The sequence below is a fragment of the Corvus brachyrhynchos genome, unplaced genomic scaffold (assembly GCF_000691975.1).
Source record: "Corvus brachyrhynchos isolate BGI_N302 unplaced genomic scaffold, ASM69197v1 scaffold542, whole genome shotgun sequence".
NCBI classification, from domain to species: domain Eukaryota; kingdom Metazoa; phylum Chordata; class Aves; order Passeriformes; family Corvidae; genus Corvus; species Corvus brachyrhynchos.
The window spans coordinates 1337734-1356970 of record NW_008236766.1 but is presented as its reverse complement, the minus strand read 5'-3'; the positions used below and the strand labels follow the sequence as shown (position 1 = coordinate 1356970).

The following is a 19237-nucleotide window of genomic DNA, read 5'->3' as shown; positions in this document are numbered from 1 at the left end:
TGATCTGTGAAGAAAAGATTGGTGATTTAATAATAGGATTGTTTTTAAAAAAAGAAGGGTAAAATCAGTGACTAGTCTGTCACCTGTACTTTTTATCCCGCCTTTCTTCCTAGTTTGAACAGTTTCTTTAAGGTTTGATCCAAAAATTAATTTATTCAGTATATGGACTTGTGTTCCTTTGCTCAAGTCCTTATCATGGTGCTTTGAGTTGTCCATCTGATCATGAGCTTCATCCTTAGAGGAGAATGAAAATAGTGTTAGGTGAAGCCTATTTGTCCAGGAAATATCTTTCCTGTAGAGACCCCTCATGAGCCTTTTCAGAGTTCATATTAGATCTGCTTTCACTCTCTTATATGATGATATGATACCATTTAAATTGTTCTTCCTCTGTCATACCCTCTTTTTTTGTATTTTGTTTTTAATCCTGTTGAGGCAAGGTCTTTGTGCATGTAGATTATGTAGCACAACATGACTGATTATGAGTAAGGCATCTCTGTGCTGGCACAGGAGCCACTTGATTACTGCTGGTGTGTGAAAAGAAGATGATACCTGGTGTATGGTATTCACCTAGCTCCACTCAAAATTATTCTGACAATCTCATATTAAAGAACGTGTTTCTCCTCACCAGGAAAACAGAAATGTTGTCTCACCTAATTTCTCTGTCTGTAATTGAAGTGTCATTATTTTTATATTTTGTTGGCCTCAGATTTAAAATGACAGCTTGCCTTCATGCATTGGTAGAGTTTGTTTTAATGGAATTCTGTATCGATATAAACTTAAAAAAATATGGATGTGATGAAATGATTGAAGGCATTGGCCACATATGTGTGCCAACAAATTGCTTAGTGTTTTGGAATTAGTGTAGTAGTTCTATTGTAGAAGTCCATGAAATAATGTTGTTATCAGCACCTGTGTTAGTTTCCAAGTTCAACATGCTTAAATACTTGCAGGCTTTTATTTTGCTGCAAAGGTATTTGGAAGGGGTAGCGAAAGGGGAAGAGGAGGAAGAAGAAAAGGAAACTTAATTTAAATTAGCAGATATAATTTTATGACTGACATTTGACCTGTTCCGTATTTTCCTCTTTTGGGCATTTTAATCTTGGAATTAAGACATTTGGGGTTGGAGCCAGCTGTGATTCTTGCAGCAGAGCCCTTCTGCAATACTGTTTTTTCTTTGGGTAAATAGGGTGTGAGTAAATTTCTTTATCTTCCCTATGGTGGTAGTACCAGCACTTGCTGCCAAAGTGAATGGTGGGAGCCATTGCTTGGTCTTACCAAAGGCTGAATTGTTCTGTGATTGTGGCGTTTTGTTTTTGGTGGCTCCCTCCCCCCCACCTTTGTCCATGTGGATGGTATCCCTGCTAGCTTCCCACAGTTCCCAACGGTGTGCCTCTTCCCTTGGGGATTTATTCTGGGACTGAAAGGGAGGTTTTTCCGTTCCTTTGCTTCTCTGGGATTGCTGACCGAGGTGTTCACTCCGTGGGAGGCGTCTCCAGTGCTGCCAAGGCTCACACCACGCGTTGTTTCACACAGGTCACTGTGGGCAGGCAGCAGATAGCAACAACTTTTGGATGGATTTACATGGGCACATGTGAAACGTTTTAATCCAGATAATAGCTTATTCCACTCTTCCCTACCCCCTCTATCTTTTCCCCTAGAAGCTGGAGCTGTTTGCCATGTTTGAGTGCCAAAAAGGTCTTTTGTCTCTTTGGGAACTGAGGCAGACGTGCTAGGGTAGCTGATATGTAGAATAAAGAATGGCAGAGCTGATGTAAGGGGGAAGCAGCTGTACTTTACTGAACTACATTTGAAGCCACAGTTTATTGGTGATGTTTCTGTAATGCCAATTTTGTCCTTATCATATTCGTATTTTAGGTCAAATTGAGCTATATGCTTTACAGAATAATCCCCTCAAAACCCACAAAACTCTTCAGTCTTCCATCCTTACATATTCAGTTATAAATTTGGTTTACTTGGAAGGCTCTTTGGCAACCTGTGGGGGAGGAGAAAGGTTACAAGTTGTTGATTTGAGAAAAAATTTAAGGTGCTAAAGCAGTGTCTAAAGAGCTGAAGTTTACCAGTGTCTAAAGGGCTAAAGTTTACAACTCTGTTTTTTTAAGCCTTTTAAAAAAGCCATAGGAATTTCTGGTTTTTTAAGCCTTTTAAAAAAGCCATAGGAATTTCAACTTACTAAGGCAGGGTGTACAAAGATGGCTTGATTTTGCTTTTTGTTCATTAGGGGTTTTTTGTTGTTAGGGTTTTTTTTCCTGTTGTTTTTGGGAATTTTTGTAGTTTATTTTGCAAGAGAGGCCATGCAAAGAGCTCTTGAGTGGATTGTATGGGAAATACTGCCATTTGCAGATAACTTTTTCCCCAATTCTTCAAATTATCAATTCTGAGGTTACAAAACACCACAACTGTTTTTTATCTGCCTTTTGTCTTAGGGAAGTCCTACTTGAGTGTTCTTGGTAATGACTTCTCATACTTATCTTTTGAATTCCCACTAACCTGCAGGGCTCATGTAGCAGAAATGATGCATATGAAGTGACAGTGTCAGAAGCAATTACTTACTGATGCACGCTGTGCAGTAATTACTCTCTCAATTTCTTGACAACCATTTCAGATTTGTGGTTTGTACTCAAGTTTGCAGAGAGCTGGAATGTTATCCATGTGAGGCTTAAAACATTATTGCACAGAGAAATTACTGAGCATTCCAGCACAAACTGTATACTACTTGTATGATGTAGCATTTACTTGGAGTGCTTCTGCTCAAGGCATGTTTCTTAGTCTTTCCAGGAAAATGCTGCTCTGCTTATGGTTTGATGGGCAAGAGGCCATTGGTTTCAAACTTTCCTGTAGAAGTGTAGAATATTGACTTTTTTATTTAGGTTTTTTGGGGATTTTTTATGGTTGTATGATCATCCACAGTCAGGTACAATGTGTACATATGTATTGAGTCATTTACATATGGATACTGAAGCATTTTGAGAAAGAAACTTTATCTCATTTCATGGGTAAGCGATCTGGAAACAGATAACATGGCAGGCAAAAGCAACCTTTTCAGAGAAAGCGGCATTTCAGTATCTGAGTGAGGAAAAAAGGTTGGTTTTACAGAAACAGATACTCTTTCACATGGCTTCAGATGAGTTTGGAAGGTTTTTTTTCTCAGTACAAGCATCAACTTTTAGGAGCTTTTCTACCATTTGCATATATTACTTGTTATTCCTCCTTAACTTGCTACTTTCAGGAAGCTCCCTTGCCAACTGTTGTTTCCTAATTTTGGCCCTCAAGCCCAGCAATGTCCCACTGAGCTGCCATCAGAGTTGCATTGGGGAAGAGTAAGTCCCATAAGTCAACAAGGTTGGTGCCAGCATAAGGCTGTCATGTCCCTTTCTGTCTCTTTTTATGTGTGAGTTCTGGGAAATGTCAAGTAAACTGCTTTTAAAATTGAAATGTGAAGTGACTCCTTCAGCAGTTTTGCTGAAGACTGGTAAAATTTCTGTTTATCAGTATCTTGGTCGTTTCTCAGAATTCATCTGGCAGAGATTTTATGGCAGTGCAGAGCAATCTAAGTGTAAGTTGTTTCTCTTTCCTGTCCTTACTGAGGTCTTTATTTATAACCGTGATCACAGTGGTGATACACGGTTATCTTGGGCCTGAGACTTTGTGTTTTCAGGATTGGATAAAAGTACTGAACTTTGACTCTTCCTGTTCTAATTGGATTTTCATGTTGAAAACATGAGGGTTTTTTTTGACCAAATATGAATCTTGCCTTGTGGAGAAGAAAGGTGAGCTTGATAGCTCGATAGGCTTACATGTAAAAGGAAGAGAGCTTACGAGGCATGGGTGGTGAGATAAGGAAGGATATAGCCAGAGCAGAGATAAACTTTGGAGTTTGTCTTATCTGTTGACCAAACTGTCAGCACATCTGATTAATTTTCTGTGATTAGAAATCACTCCTATCAAGCAACTTGACTTTCTTACAGGACATTTTTTGTTTTATTTGGAAAGGGAGCAGTACTTATTAAGGCAGGTTACTGCAAAACACTATTTTCAAAGGTTAGGTAGTAAAGTGAAGCATACTGGCCAGGACTGGTATACTGAAATGACAATACAGCTGATCCTTCTGTATTTTTGTGACCTCTGTATGTTACTGAAACCTGCTGAAAGACTTCACGTGTTCTTTAAAATACATTTTTCCTTTTTAATGGAAAACTTCAGTGGTGTCCTAAAAGAATGGAAATACTTGGTTGAAGGACTGGACAAGTGTTTCAGAAAGATTTGATCCTTGTGCTTTTACGCAGATGTGTTTTCATCAGCCCTCAGAGCAGAAGCCTGTGGGAGCACAAAAAGTAGGGATGTTTAACTGGGTGGGATGTGTCACTGAAAAGAGACCATGGTTGTTGGGAAGAGTTGTTTGGAATGGTCCGTGCTCAGGCCTTCCTGATGAGTCCCACTGGATCTGCCAGTCTTAGGGGGGCAAGAGGAGAACAGCTGGTTTCTATATTAAATATGCTTAAAATATGCTTGTTTCCACTTCTCTTGTATATTTCTAGTACATGTAAAAGAACTGTGTTCTATTCTGAAGGTAAGCCACCCCTTTCCTTTCTTAGTGTCTTCTGTTTGCACATATTCCACATCTATTGTGTAATGGAAACAGCGTGTCCCCCCTGACCCCCATGGCTGAGAGCACGCCTGTCATTGAAATTCTGAGGCCTGCTTCTGTTGTTTAGTTGGAAACAGACCTAAATATCTTTCTCTAAGTCTTTTTGCTTGGGCTAGAGCAGAAAAGTGGTTGAGTAAAACAATTCTGGTTTTAAGATCATTTCATTGAAAATTTCTGCCAGACAGTCTTGATTAAAATACGTTGTATTTTATATTGTCCATCTGCCTTCCTGTATTGCATACAAAGGAGTACAAAAAGAAAAACTGCAGGAAAGAAAAATGTTTAGGATGCTTTTAAAGATGCAAGATGAGGACTTTTTCTTGTTTATTTTTCTTAAAGCTGCTTTAAATTCTTGTTGGTTTCTTCTTCCACTACCCTGTCCTGCCAGTTCCTTGTCCCACCTCTTCCCGCCTTCCTTGAAACAGTACCAGAACAATAAAAACAAAAGCTTTTGGTTTCCTGACCTTACAATCACAGAATGCAGATGGCCTCAGCTGTTTTTCTGTGGTGCTTTAAATTCATTGTTGCAGCATTTGAAACAATTCCAGAGTGTGTGTGTGGCAATATGTTTTGTTATCAACTGGATGAATGCTGAAACTTAAATGATGAATGGGTATCTATTAACTCCTAGATTTTCCTTTGCCATAAAGGGCTTGGAAGAATTTACCTATCAAAGGAATGAACGATCAAGAGATTACTTGTATCAGGCAGAGTTTACACTGAATATCCAGTTAGCAAAATGACCTCTTGTTTTTTATTTAATTTCACAGTGAGTTTCTTTGTGTTACGATTTTTGAAACATTACTATTCTTGAATTTTGGAAATCAGAAGAAAATGGGGGAACAACAGGACCTTTAACAGTCAACAGGTTAGAGTTAACTCTCTTTTTTGTCTTTCTCACTTTTTAAAAGTCTGCAGTAGGAGGAATTGTATTGTCAGTTGAATGTTCAAAGGAGTATGTTCTCCTTGGATTGGGATGAGGGATTGTTACAAGCAAGTATGGGTTCCCTAGATGACAAACAGGAAAAAAAAATCAGAGCCTTTTATGACTGTTTATTTTCTTTGTCTTTTCTCTGCTTCCTCTAAAGCAAGTCCTTCAGCTTTCCCAGAGGAAGGATGGCACTCCATCCACACGCATTTCACTTGCCCTTGGGATCCATACCTGTGTGTTTGTATCTCTTATTTGCACCTTTGTTTTAGAAAGGCAGACAGTGAACTTGCTTTGCCTTCAAGGTTTTCTGGCATGGAAAGTGGAACAGTAACTTTTATAATGAAGGTTTCAGAGGAAGTCCCAGCTGTGAGAATCGTAGGTGGTAGATCTGTTACAAATCCAGTGGGATGATGGCTGCTACAGACAGTGGTTTAAACACCTGATTCCAGGGCTGCAGTCGAGTGAAAGTGACCCTGAAGATTTTTCTCATGTGGATAATTTAACCTGCTTTAAAAAGTGTTCAAGTCCCAGTTCCAGTACCAAATTAAGTGGTCTAAGCACCACTTCAGCTTTTGCTTTGCCAGGTGGTCTTGCCAATGGGGGAAGGGGGATGGGGAGTGTGGGACAGAGGGTTTATGTGTTTCAGGATAAAAGGGAAGAATTCATCTTTGTGTATATCTGAGCAAGAGGTTTGCTGGAGAAGGGAGTACTCTCTAATGAGAGCTACGTGCAGGTCTGTTTAAGGAGGAGGAACTGGAAGGAAGGAAGCAAGTCATAATCTGAAAGCATTTGTCTATTGATGAAGTGGCTCTTTGCTTACAGATTTGGCAGCTGCAGCTTTTCTTGAATCATGGTTTTTATTCCAAGAATTCTTGTATAATGAATTTCTTACCTTAGTCTGCCAAACTTTGGATGTTTATTTCCGGCATTGTAGGGAGGTGTTTTTTTTTTCTCCAGTTATATATGGTTTAATATTTGTTAAAGAAGGAATCAGAGAGTTTTTCTGCTTTGTTTTAAAAGTAAACCTTGTCTAATTCGTACTGTATTAATAGCTCTCTGTGTATGTATTGAAAGGATTTTTCTTTAATATTAGAATAGGGGGTTCTGAAAAATCAGAGTGGTGTTTGTTGCTCTCCAGAAGGCTTGGTCTAGGGTTTTTGCCTTTTTTTTTTTTCTTCTATGTTTTTTAAAGGCTAGATTGAGTCAACAGATTGCCATCTCATTTCACATCTACTATGGTCCAGACCATATAATTTAATTACTTGTTTGATTATCCCATTTTTCTCTTAGGACTTGAAAATAGAGTATTTTACCATTTCTGTTGGCAAGTTAAAATAGGGCAAGTCTTATTTTTAACCAAACTCTTTTGCCTTTAATTTTAAGATACTGATTCTTGGCTTGACTGTCTTTCAGTCCCTCCATGCATCTTAAGCACCTGTGTTTGCTTTCACAATGTAACCAGGCCAGCTGCTGGTCATCTGTCAGTTTGACATATCAAGAAGTCCTCAAATCTCTAAGTGCACATACTATCTCTTTCCTCCAGTGCCCCGCCCCCAATTGCTTTTATTTACTCTGTACTTTCATCTTTTCTAGAGTGTGGATTCCAGAAGTGTGTGCACACACTATCTGTTTTGCCAGCCAACTATTTTTATTTAGACTTGGACCATGAATTTTGGAGCTGAAGTAATTTTATATTTGATAAACATAATTATTTACTGTAATATCTGTAGCCTTATTTCGTGTACTGGGGATGTTTGCTGGCTGAACTGGGAATCCTGTTGCTGTTTATGACATCAGCTGCTGGTTTTGGATTAACGTCAGTCTAAGTGTTACTTGTATCTTTTGGACTAAGATACAATTTATCTTTGGAAACTTTTTTCCTTTGTGTTAGGTCCTTTGACAGGCATGGTTTTGCGCTTAAAAAGTTTTCACCCAAAACCCAAGAATGAGAAAGGACATTTTGAAAATAATCTATGATGACCTTTTTCTCTGAAAGGTGGCTTTGTGCTATATAGCATTTTTTAATTTGAAGCAGGGTAGAATTAGGCTATTTTCTGAATGGTGTTTGTTGTTCAGGTGCTGTTCAAATCCCCTCGTTTGACTTTTGACTTGCAGCCCTCAGTTGTGACAACCTCTGCTCTTTGTCTGTCATGGTCGGCTCAGTCTCCAGTCCCCCACCCGGCACAAGTTTGGAGGCTTCCCACCATTATCAGATTCTTTGAACTGTGGTGCAGAAAGTGCAGAGGTAGAGGGTATGGTTGTAGGGTTCTGTAGGATCTTCTCAATCCTAAATCCAGTTTCTCTGGATTCTCTGTGCTGAGTAGTACAGGAAAGCTGCCCTAAGTGTATGGCTCACAGTTTCTGTTGCTGGTACAAGTTCTCATTGTTCTTATTCATTTGTTAATTACAGCAATATGACTGTTTCATGTTGAAGCTGTTTTATATTTAGTTCAAGACATTCATTTTAGTGACAGCAGAAATTGATACAAAGCTCTGTATGCTGAAAGATTCCAGTAAGTGTCTCTATGTGGAAAATAAAAAGTTAATGTTTTAATTGCATGCTATCTAAGAATTTTTTGTTTGAAGATGTCATGTATACAATAAATGTACACCAAGACAGAATGAATTGAATTAATAACAGGCTGTATCACAGGAATTTAAAGAAAGAAGCTGCCTGGCAGGGTGGAAGCAGCAAACCACTTAATCACAACCAGTTGAGCTTTCTGGATCTTTGTTCTGTAATTATTTTGAGCAGATGAGTGGACTCGATGAACAAACGAAGGTGTCAATATTAATGATGCTTTAAAATCAGTCTTGCAGCACCATTTAGTTTGTTTATGGGGCACTTTTTCTGATAACCAGGGTAGCCTCTTCTGACTTGCTTTCTATTGCCATAGAGGGAAAATTGAGCTGGTCTACATTTGAAATAGCTGCTCAAAGACTTCTTTTTTAGCTGGTATGCAGGGAGAATACATTCTTGTACAGTTCTTAGTCTTGCATAATTTTTAGAGTTGCAGCACTGCAGTCACTTGCTAAATATTAAAGCTGAATAGTAAATTGACAGCATGTACAAAAGGCCATGATTCAGTTTAAAAAAGGTTTTGTTTGCCAAGTATCCTTGACTTTGTATTAATCAAGCTTGCCCTTTCTCATTAAAGACAACTTAAGCCACTGTTCTAGTATGTAAATGGAAACTCTTCATGGCAGTGTGGGATTTACAGAGAAGAATGACTGAGATATGAAGGCAAAAATCCAGAATAAAAAGCATTCTTACAAAGAAGCAAACTAGTCAGCAGGGAAATTTGAATTGTTAGAATCATGTGAAAGTGTTCTTGGGAATGTGCATTAGAAACTTGCAAGCCATGCATGTGGATACATGTTGCATCTATGCAAGGTCATAAGTAGGTGAATCTGCAAGTTGTATAACCTAACAATTTTTCTTATTACTGTGTTGGGAAGACCCTTTTTTCCTGTTTCTTTTCCTGAAGAGGAATGCATAAGGCAGTGAATCATATTTTTCTCTGGGTAAATCAGGAAGGAGCTAAAATTAGACCTTCAGAGTTCATTCTTTTTATTCCCGCTCAAAGCTGGGGAAAGCTTGGTAGATGGCATTTGCAGGTTTTGAATTGAATGTTTTAATTTTAGTTTCTGGAACTTTTTTCCCTCATTATAATCTTATAAAAAAGTCATATCCATTGATATGGATAGCTTCATGCAGAGACTTCCAAAGCAATGCTGTCCTGCATAGGTTGGAAGCTCATCAAACCAAGAGACAGACACCGCTGTCCTCCGCTCATAGGTGGAGCAGCAAGAGAAGTAACACAGGTAAGAAGAGGGAGCAGCATAAAAATGAGAGCCAGGGAGGTTTCCAGCATCCACTACAAATCTATGGTGATATGGCTTATGTTCAGTGTTAGGTGACTCAGGAAGGTGCTGATAAAATTAGGTGTACTTGTTAGTTCAGCGTAGGATACTTGCACTGCATGCATTAGCTGTTCTAATGTGCTGGTAATTACGAAGTCCAAATTACAGATATGTAGGCCAGCATAATTTAAGGTGGTGTAAATGAAGTTAGAACTGAAGGCCCATCATGGCTCCATACACTGCAAATGGTATTAGGTGGCTGTTAGATCAGCAATGTGGGCTCCCACACAGCTATGAAAAGGGGCTGGTTTTAACTAGATCTTCCAACTAAATGTAACATGTTTCAACTCTTTGGTCATCTTGAGCAGGTTTGTAGTTTGCCTTATGCACACAGTTCAGTCCGTCAGGTTCATTTTACTGAGAAGATGTGAGAGGGAGGCGTTGGAGAATTACCTGCTCTCAGCTGAGCTCTGCCTGTCCAGGAAGAGCCAGGCCAAGTCTGCAGTCATCCTTCAGCCAGGGAGACTTCCTCAGAGGTTGTGTCTAGCTGGGGACTTCCCTTTTGATCAGCAAGCTGACTTTAATAACTTAAGTCTTTTATGCATGTCTTCTTAAATTACACGGTGGTGTGGTTTAACTCAGCCGCACACAGCCTCTCACTCCCCTCCTGTGGGATGGGTGAGAGAATCAGAAGTGTAAAAGTGGGAAAACCCTCAGGTTGGGATAAAAAGAGCTTAGTAGGTAAAGCAAAGCAAAAAAGGAATTCATTCACCACTGGCCGTGGGCAGGTAGGTGCTCAGCCATCTCCAGGACAGCAGGGAAGTATCATGTTTAATGGGGAGGGTTGATAAAGTATGAAAAACAGGAGATTACCAGAGCCAGGTGGTGGTTGCTGGTGTTGAAAAATCTATTACCTGGCATGGCAGGAGCCAGCAGGTAGGGAGCTGGGCCTCAGGAGGAGGGGTGGCTTCAGAAGTTAGCAGGTACTAAAACTCTAATCCATGTTTTCTTCAGCTCACCTGTTTCAGAACCTCTGTGCTTGCGGTTTACTCTTTGCTTCCCTCCTGTTTTGGGGGATCACCATGAGCTAATTAAGATGTTTGTGTGGCTGAACTGGATTAGTGAAGTGTTAATCTTTGTTAACCCCTTCTTTATTCTCTATTTGTTTGTTTTTAATCCAAATTGTTTCACTGATCCTATTTTGAGTGGGATGCCACAGGGGGTGGTTTTTTTCCAATGACAAAGAAATTCTGAGATGCTCTGTTTCACTGTCATTCACTGCTGGGTGCAGTGCCAGGGCTGCACTAAACTGGTGCTTGTGGATTTGTATTGTGCCTGGTGAAATTATATTTCTCTGTGTTTTCATTATATTATTTACATTGCAAAATGCAATGGGATTCTTACTGTTTGGAGGGTTTGATGTTGAGAAGCATGTTGGCCTGAAACTTCCTGAAGTATTGCTGAGTATTTATGGATTTCATATGTCATTTGACATTTCCTGACAAATAGTCTTGTAGTTGTAGCTGATCATTGATTCCGATTTCAATCTGAGGTAGTTGCAACTTTGCAGTCTGTGGGACAGTTTGCATCTTGATTTTTGTAGAGCTTTTCCTATGATATAACAAACACCTGCATGGTAAATGTGTGAGGAACATCAGTGGTGTTTGAAAGACCTCTTTAGTCTTCAGTGGGCAATACTGTGTTCCATTAAAAACCCCCGAAGTTTCCCTTTTACATGGAATTTGTATAAAAGAAAGAAATTATTTACAGATAAATAATTTTTAAAGACCTCTCTACTGTAACTTGGATAAGGAAAGTATTTTCTAGCCATTACTTCTGCTAAAGGAGAGAAACCATGTGAAAAGCATGATCTGATGATAGCAGTCCTTTGATAGCTGTTAAGTGTGGGGACTTGCTGTCTATATAAACTTACGGGATACATCATATTTTTATAAGTTCATTTCCTCTTATGCCTTCATCTTCTCAGTTGCAGAATACTGCATTTCTGCTGGTGGGTTGGTCTCTTGCATTTGCTAAAATTGCTCTTCACTGTTTTTATCAAAACAGATTCAATTAGTACTGAATTAATCAGCTAACTGAAGGAAACCAAGATTAGCTCAGTTGGTTGGAGCATGGTCCTAATAACATGAAGGATGTGGCTTAATCCCTGTATGGCCCTTTACTTAAGAGTTGGACTCATTGATCCTTGTGGGTCCTTTCCAACTCAGAATATCCTTTTAATTCTGTGACTCTGTAATTCACACGGAGACAGATCTCAAAACCTTGGGTTATTTTTGCCTGCTGGAGATGTCCTGCAGTTGGTGTTTTGTTGGAGCAGGGTGTCTGTGTTTGAGGCTGATAGTAAATTTAGAAATTTAGGGTTAATTGCTTTTTGCCTCTGGATATAAGCAAATAGTGTTTGTGGATTTTCCCCCTCCCCACTGCTGATAGCTGTCTAGTGACAATCACTAGAGAGGAGAGAAGGGGGAGCCCAGGCAATGGAAGTACTGGTGCTTAGGTTCCCATTACTTGTAATGGCAAGAAAACAGGGTGTCCAGTGTCCTGGAGTTGCACAGATCACACCTGGGCTGACTTTCCAGTGTTGGTGAGCTGTCCCTTGACATTCCCTGCCTTGTTGGAATCAGTATCTTTGGAAGCCAGCATGGCCCAGTCTGAAGGTCCAGGCAGTAGTGTGCGGTATTCCGAGCGTGAAGGCTCTCCCAAAAGAGGTAGCTGGAAATGGGAGCTGAGCTGGCAGCCAGCATTCCAGCAGGGAAGTGTGGAGACAAGAGAAGGGCACTACTGAGGCACTCTGGCAAGAGCAGCATCTGTGCAACAGCTGAGTGCCTTGATGGATGGCAGCAAGGCCTGTGAGAGTTGCCTTACATTTGTCTGGATCAGGACTCGGTGGTTTCCAGAAATCAATTTTAGTCCTTTCATTAAATTACAGACAGACTCCAGCTCTAACAAGTTTTAAGAGTGTGTTGGCAAGAATGTCTCTTGGGAGATGGTGCAAGGCTTCTTTAAATAGGCAAACATCCTTTCAGTGTTTGTTAGGGTTTGGGGTTTTTAATTGTAAGGGAAGAGAGCATCATGTATTTTGCAGTGTTAATAATCTCAGTGGAAAGGTCTTCAAGTCAGATTTTTCTTTTTATTTTCAAAATACGTACAGCCTTGCACATAGGTGAACCCAGTGATTGTGCTGTGTGGTTTCCAAGTTCAGGAGAAAATTTGGCCTTCATATATTTTCTCTCTTCTATGTATGTGGAAGATAAAAAAAAACCAGCCAAGGAACAAAACAGCTTAGTACATGTCTGAGGTTTTTCCTCAATTATCTAAAAGTTGACATTACATCATCTGCACAGATGTAAATATAGAAAATAGTAGGTGTGTTAAATCTCCTGACATATTTTTAAAAGCTTTTTACAGAGGACTGACTTCACTTGAATGTATGTTTGTGTCAGTAGAGATATGGCATTATATCCATTTTTCTTTCTGGGAGATTGAAAGTTTCTTTAAATGCTTATTTTCATCTTTTATGGTTGTTTTAGCTGCGGAAATGCTGTTATCTTTTCTATCTTTGGCTCTACTCTTTCACAAGATGGTTATATTTCAGTGAAGTCATTTCCTGGTTTTTCCCAAATATTCGTCTCTATATGTTTCAGATTTCCCCAAATACACACTTTTTTTTTCTTTCTGAATGATGGCATTATTGATTTGTATCATTGAACAGATTGATAAATAATGTATTGTGTGGTTTTGTATGAAAATCAGCTGAGCTGTTGCTTTTTCAGACAAATAATAAAAACAATACCTTCTTCAATTTGAGTGCTAAAATGCAGAGAATTAGCAAAATAGGTGTGAATATTTTGGGTATTGCAAGACCTGTCCTAGGTCCTGATTCAGGGTAAGTTCCCTGTCTGAGATAATATTTAAGACTTAGTTTAAAGAAAATCCAGAGTTACCAGGCTTCTCAGCTGTCAAAAGACTTGTTAAGCATTCAATGGAAACACTGTTTGGTTTTTGGTGTAATGTGTTAGGTTCTGTACTGTGGACAGGCAGTGCTGTAACCATCTCTGTCTATGGCTACTGAGTGGAAGTAAGTGTTGTGCCAAATAAAGATTCTAACTTGGCTTTGAAATTGAACTTCAAATATTACTCTAAAAGTACAAAACAAACCCAACCAATTCCAAAATCAATCTCTATTGCCATGTAATTGCTGCATGTAAGAAAACAAGAGAGGAGTTGGAGTGTGTTTTCTCTTTTGCAGGTGTTGCTGAAATAGTTCTGTTTATTTAAAGCATATGATTTCATGCAATTGTGCCTGATTGTTAATGCAGCTGTCAACAGCTGCATGCTCGTGTAGCTAATTGCATTCTAGTAATATAGCTAAGCTTATTTTAAGATACGCAGTTGTACATTTTTGTTTTTTTAAAGCAACTGCTCACACTTAGAATATTTATTGCAGAAAGTTCTCTGCTATCACAATGAGCCGTTGTTGCTCCAAGAGGAAATTTAAGAGCTTCTACACAAGACTTTCTGCCAGTCTAGTGTATGGATCGCACCTGTGGAAAGTTGGACCATGCCACTTAAATTCATACAATTCTAAAGGCCTTGAAATGGTCTTGTCCCTGGGGTCAGTTTCATCATCTGCCCTTTGGGAATGTTTTGTAGTTAACATGTAAAACTTTAATTTCACAGTCATCTAGTTCCTACTGCTGCGTCAGTATTCTGGTTGTGTGTACAGGAACAATGAGCTTCTCTTACATACTGATTGTCTCCTTCTAGAAATATGTACATAAAATGAGAAATTTGTATAAGTTGTGTATATATATGTATAAAGCATATTAGGAGAGTAGACTGTCTACTGATGCATGCTGATTCTGGGTATTTGTATTGTTTTCCTGGTATGTGTTAGTGACATGATCGCAGTCAACGGTATGAAATGTATAATGCAGTGTTGTTTTTATTTGTTATATAGCTTTATGCCAGTATATACAGGCCTCTAAAACCCGAGATGGTGGCAGCCGTTTCATTTCAAGTGCAACAGAAGGTAAAGGAAAAAGTGTGGGGAAAAAAAAACCTCTTTGTTCATCTGATACTCTTTCTTCATGGACATTTATGTGGTTCTTGATCTTCTAACCTTCTAGACTCTTCCTTCACAGCTAACCTCTTGCAATAGATGGTGGTTATCTTTTTTCCTGAGTCTTTATAACGAAATTAAGAGATCTCATGATGTCACTCCTGTGTCTACCTAAAAGTTGCATCATCTCTGCATTTTGTCTATTTGTGCTTTTCTTCAGTAACGACATTGCGCTGAAACTGAAGCTTTAGCTATGTTTCGACGAGAATCAGAAATATCTGAAGAGTGGCTTAGAGAATTGCTGTCGTGACCACAATCTCAAGCTTGTCACACTTAAGGAAAAGCACAGATACTTAATGACACAGAAATGTTACAATGCTAATCCTTGCTAATATCTGCAGTCTGACCATACGCTAACGAACTGTCTTGCTTTTTCTGTTTCTCTTAAAAGGAGTGTGTCCTTAATTCACTTATCCTCGCATCTACCTGCTGATGTCCTGCTTTTTGGCCTTGTTTGTGCTCAAAAAGGGAATGAAATACTTACTTCTGTATTCTTCTTTCATCTGCAGGGGAGAACTTTGAACAGACTCCGTTAAGACGCACATTTAAATCCAAAGTTCTTGCTCGCTATCCTGAGAATGTTGAATGGAACCCTTTTGACCAGGATGCAGTGGGAATGGTCGGTATCACTTAATGGCTTTTGGGGTTTTTTTGGTTACATTCTAGAGAATTATTAGAGAAATAAATCAGTCTGCAATTAATGAATCTTTTTTTGTGCAAGATTTTTCCATTTAACCAAATGTGGTGTATCTTAATTTAGATAAAATATAGTACTTTTCTCTGTCAGGTCTGGTCTTGGTGACCAAAATACTTTCCTTTATTTGGGTTTGAATTTTATTATTTTATTCCTGTCGAGGCTGGTAACAAAATGGTTATGAGTTTCAGTAGAAATTGCATGCAGCCTTTTTGATACATTTATTTTGTTTTTCTGATTTAGAACCATATCACTGCGTTGTGCAGAAATGTAACACTTAATAGAATTTAAAGTGAAATGTGATGGCAGTCTGTGGATTCTAAATCCCATTTTCACCAATGCTGCTGGAGGCAGGGGCAGAGAAAAGTGTGTTTTAATGGATATTATCTCGCCTTCCCCTTTTTTGTAGCTGTGTATGCCTAAAGGGCTTGCTTTCAAGACACAAGCAGATTCCAGAGAACCTCAATTCCACTCTTTTATTATTACTCGTGAAGATGGCTCACGGACATTTGGATTTTCTCTCACGTTTTTTGAGGAAGTCACTAGCAAACAGATCTGCAGTGCAATGCAGACGTTGTATCATATGCACAATGCTGAATATGACATTCTTCATACTCCACCCACCAACGACAAGGAGAGCTGCAGCAGTACTGGAGACTGCAATGGCACCTCTGTCTCAAAGCTACAGCGATTTAACTCCTATGACATCAGCAGAGACACACTCTATGTCTCAAAGTGCATTTGTCTGATTACTCCAATGTCTTTCATGAAAGCTTGTAAGAAAGTTCTAGAACAACTTCACCAAGCAGTGACTTCACCTCAGCCGCCACCACTACCTTTAGAAAGCTACATCTACAATATTCTCTATGAGGTTCCTCTTCCTCCAGCAGGAAGGTCATTAAAATTTTCAGGTGTTTATGGACCAATTATCTGCCAGAGGCCAAGCACCAGTGAACTACCATTGTTTGATTTTCCGGTTAAAGAAGTTTTTGAATTGCTTGGAGTAGAAAATGTGATTCAACTCTTTACCTGTGCCCTTTTGGAGTTTCAGATACTGCTTTATTCACAGCGTGAGTACTTGGGTTTTGTTTTCTTATCTTGTAGTTGTACTGGCACAAGGTCTTATTGTGTCTTGAATTCTAAAAACCATACAAACAACAAAATAGCTGCATTAAAGTGGCATGAGTATGCTAATGCAGTCTGGCTGATCTGTGTGCAGGTCTTAATGTAAAGAAAAGCACTGGAGTTGTAAGGAGAGCTGCATTGGCTGCTGTTAGACACCTAAACTTAAAACTGGGTTTTCACGTAATCTCCTCTATTCATGGATTGGCTGACCCCTTTAGTGTTGGCTCTGGAACTGTGCTAGTGGATAGAGCAGTTTGCCTTCTTCCATGTTCCTGTCTAACTGCTTAGCTGAATTCCCTGCTATCTCTGCAGAACCAGCCATGCGTTTTGAGAAGATACACAGTTAATTATACATCTGGTTCTGAAGAAGAGTTAATCATGCAAATAGAATTTTCTCTTTGAGTACCCAAAGTCACATTTCAGTTGTTACTTTGAAAGATAAGTACCTGAAAAAAGTTTTGACTGAATTCAAATCCCAAATCTCTGTTCAGGCTTTGAAACAGTTATAGCTGAAGCCACGTAGCCAAAGCTTGCTTTGAAGAGCATAGGCAGCAGCTGAGCTGAAATAGTTTGTTCATCAATTAGTGAGTAGTGTGGGAGTGGTATCTATTTTCTGTGTTGAAATTTGTGGATACTGGCCTTCTTACTCTGCATCCTGTTGCTCTAACACAGAGTGTGTGGGATTATGCCAGAATATAATTTCTCTACCTTTTTTTTTTTTTTTTTTTGTCCCAAGATGACTAGGATTAGTCCAGACTCACCCATTCTGAATGGTGTGGTTTAAACAGACAGCCTGCATTTTGAACACTGCTTTATAGTAATGGTTAGGAAGTCTAAAAGACCCCAACACAAAACCAGGGCTAATCCATGGTGTTATTGAAATTTGTTTTTGGTGTTTTCTTCCCTTGAGCTGTCGCTGAAATATGTACAACACAAATGGTAACTGTTTACAAAAGATAACCTGCAGTTACCAGCAACTTTCTCCAAGCATGAAATACAGATTTTGTGTTAAGTGTGTTAAGATCTGTGCATACACTAAAGCCAAGGATGGATTTGTGTGTACAGTCAGGGTGATTAAAAGTGTGTAATGGCAGCAGGGTGTTACATCACAGTTGTTTCATTGTATAGACACTGTGAACTGCAAGAGAAAAACTGTGCAGTAATTCAGATGCAGTCAAAAAAACTCACTGAACTCTGTAGTGGTTACTCTCTTGGATTTAAAAACCAAATTGCTCTACTTATTGTTCATAGCAAATCTAGAAATACTTGCCTAGCAGACAAGCTTTTGTGGTTTCCCCAGAAACAGATAAGATGTTCATATATTTGAGATTGAGGGAGAGTTTGTTTATATGGATACCTGTGTCCCACCAGTGGAGGATCAAACATCAGCTCTTTCATCTGAAAAAGAGTGTGGCTGTGTTGTCCTGTAGCAGTGCCTGTGGAATCATGGTGGGTTGGAAGCTCTGCAGAAAAGCCATGTGTGCATCGCCATGTGCGAACAGTGCTCCTGGTTCTCTTTCCAGGCTATTGCCTTAGGAGTGCTCTTTTGTCCCAGGCTGGAGCTCAGCTCACTTCTGGGCTCGTCTACTGTATTCTGGCTTCTCTTTCCAAGCCCTTTTAGTAGGTTCAGCTTTCTGTCTTGGGCCCTTTCCAGGTGTCTGATAAGTGGCAAATTAAAGAATCTTAAAATAGCCCTGGAACAATTGAGTTTCTTGTTTGCAGGCACAGACATTTGGAGTTCAGAGGGATGAGGGATCAGTTAGGACAGTTTCTGTCCACTGTTTCCCTGCCTCACCCCGAGCTCTGGCTGAGTTGGGCTGTGTTGTACCTTATGGAGGTGTCTTGTCTCTGTCAAGATCTCACCTTGGTTTTTGGCTGAAAAAATCTTTCTTCAGTAGAAAAAGAATTTTAGTTATTTGTTTGCTGACTTTTGACCCTCAGGTTGAGTGAACTGCCTGCAGCAGTGCCTTCTCAGTAATAGCAGCCAATTTTTTTTGAAATGTAGCTTCTCTTAAAGACTTTCTGAGGGATTTCATCCCTGTGCTGTTTTGTTTTGTTTTTGTTTGTTTGCTTTTGTAGTTGTTCTTTTCAACTGGAATATGCTCCTAATATATTCTGCTGTTTCTTCCGTATGGTTGAGTAACATCTGGTTTTTGCTGTTTGTGAAACAGGAAATGTCGAATGGAGATACAGGTGATGGTGCACTCAGTTCTAAGGGGAATCAGAAATTGCTTTACTTTTGTAAAGGTTTTTTCATGTTCTTGCATGCGCACCAGTGTGAGGTCTAGGTTGTCCTTCAGAATATAAATACGAAGTTTTCTAATGTCCTTTGAGTTTGCTAAATCTCCTAGTGCTCAAACCCATGACAGCTGAGGTGATTGAGATAACTTCTTGTTCTCCTAGGTCAGATGAGATTATGATACTCATTGGGTGGTTTAGATTTAGAACAGTATGTGTCAGCATCAGCAGATTTGTAAGATTTACTTGAAAAAACACCCCAACAACAAACACACAAAATAAAGAAACACCACCAAAATAAAAATCAAACCCCAAACCTCTTGGAGGTCTGGTGGAACCAGATGATCTTGAGGTCCCTTCCAACCCAAACCTTTTCATAATTATATGTTGATGATTCTCCATGAATTTGTTGCCGAGTGCAATCCTTTTTGAAACAAATTTTTTTAGTGTTTTAAGTTTCAGTCAATCCTTGGAGTAGGAGTAACTTCACTTGGCAGTGAAAGTGTTTTGGTTTGAGATTCCTTTGACATGTTTCTGACTTGATGCTTCTGGAAATTCTTCTTTTGTCCCACGATG

The 19237-nt window shown here is 39.3% G+C and overlaps 1 protein-coding gene across 1 annotated transcript in view; it reads left to right on the top strand.

The window, feature by feature from the left end:
- DENND5A (DENN domain containing 5A) overlaps positions 1 to 19237 on the top strand; it is a 62504-nt gene that overhangs the window by 1811 nt on the left and 41456 nt on the right. The window contains exons 2-4 of the mRNA XM_008644872.2: positions 14443 to 14514; positions 15114 to 15223; positions 15708 to 16368. Of these exons, the coding sequence (XP_008643094.2) occupies positions 14443 to 14514; positions 15114 to 15223; positions 15708 to 16368 (843 nt within the window). The remainder of the gene's footprint in view (positions 1 to 14442; positions 14515 to 15113; positions 15224 to 15707; positions 16369 to 19237) is intronic.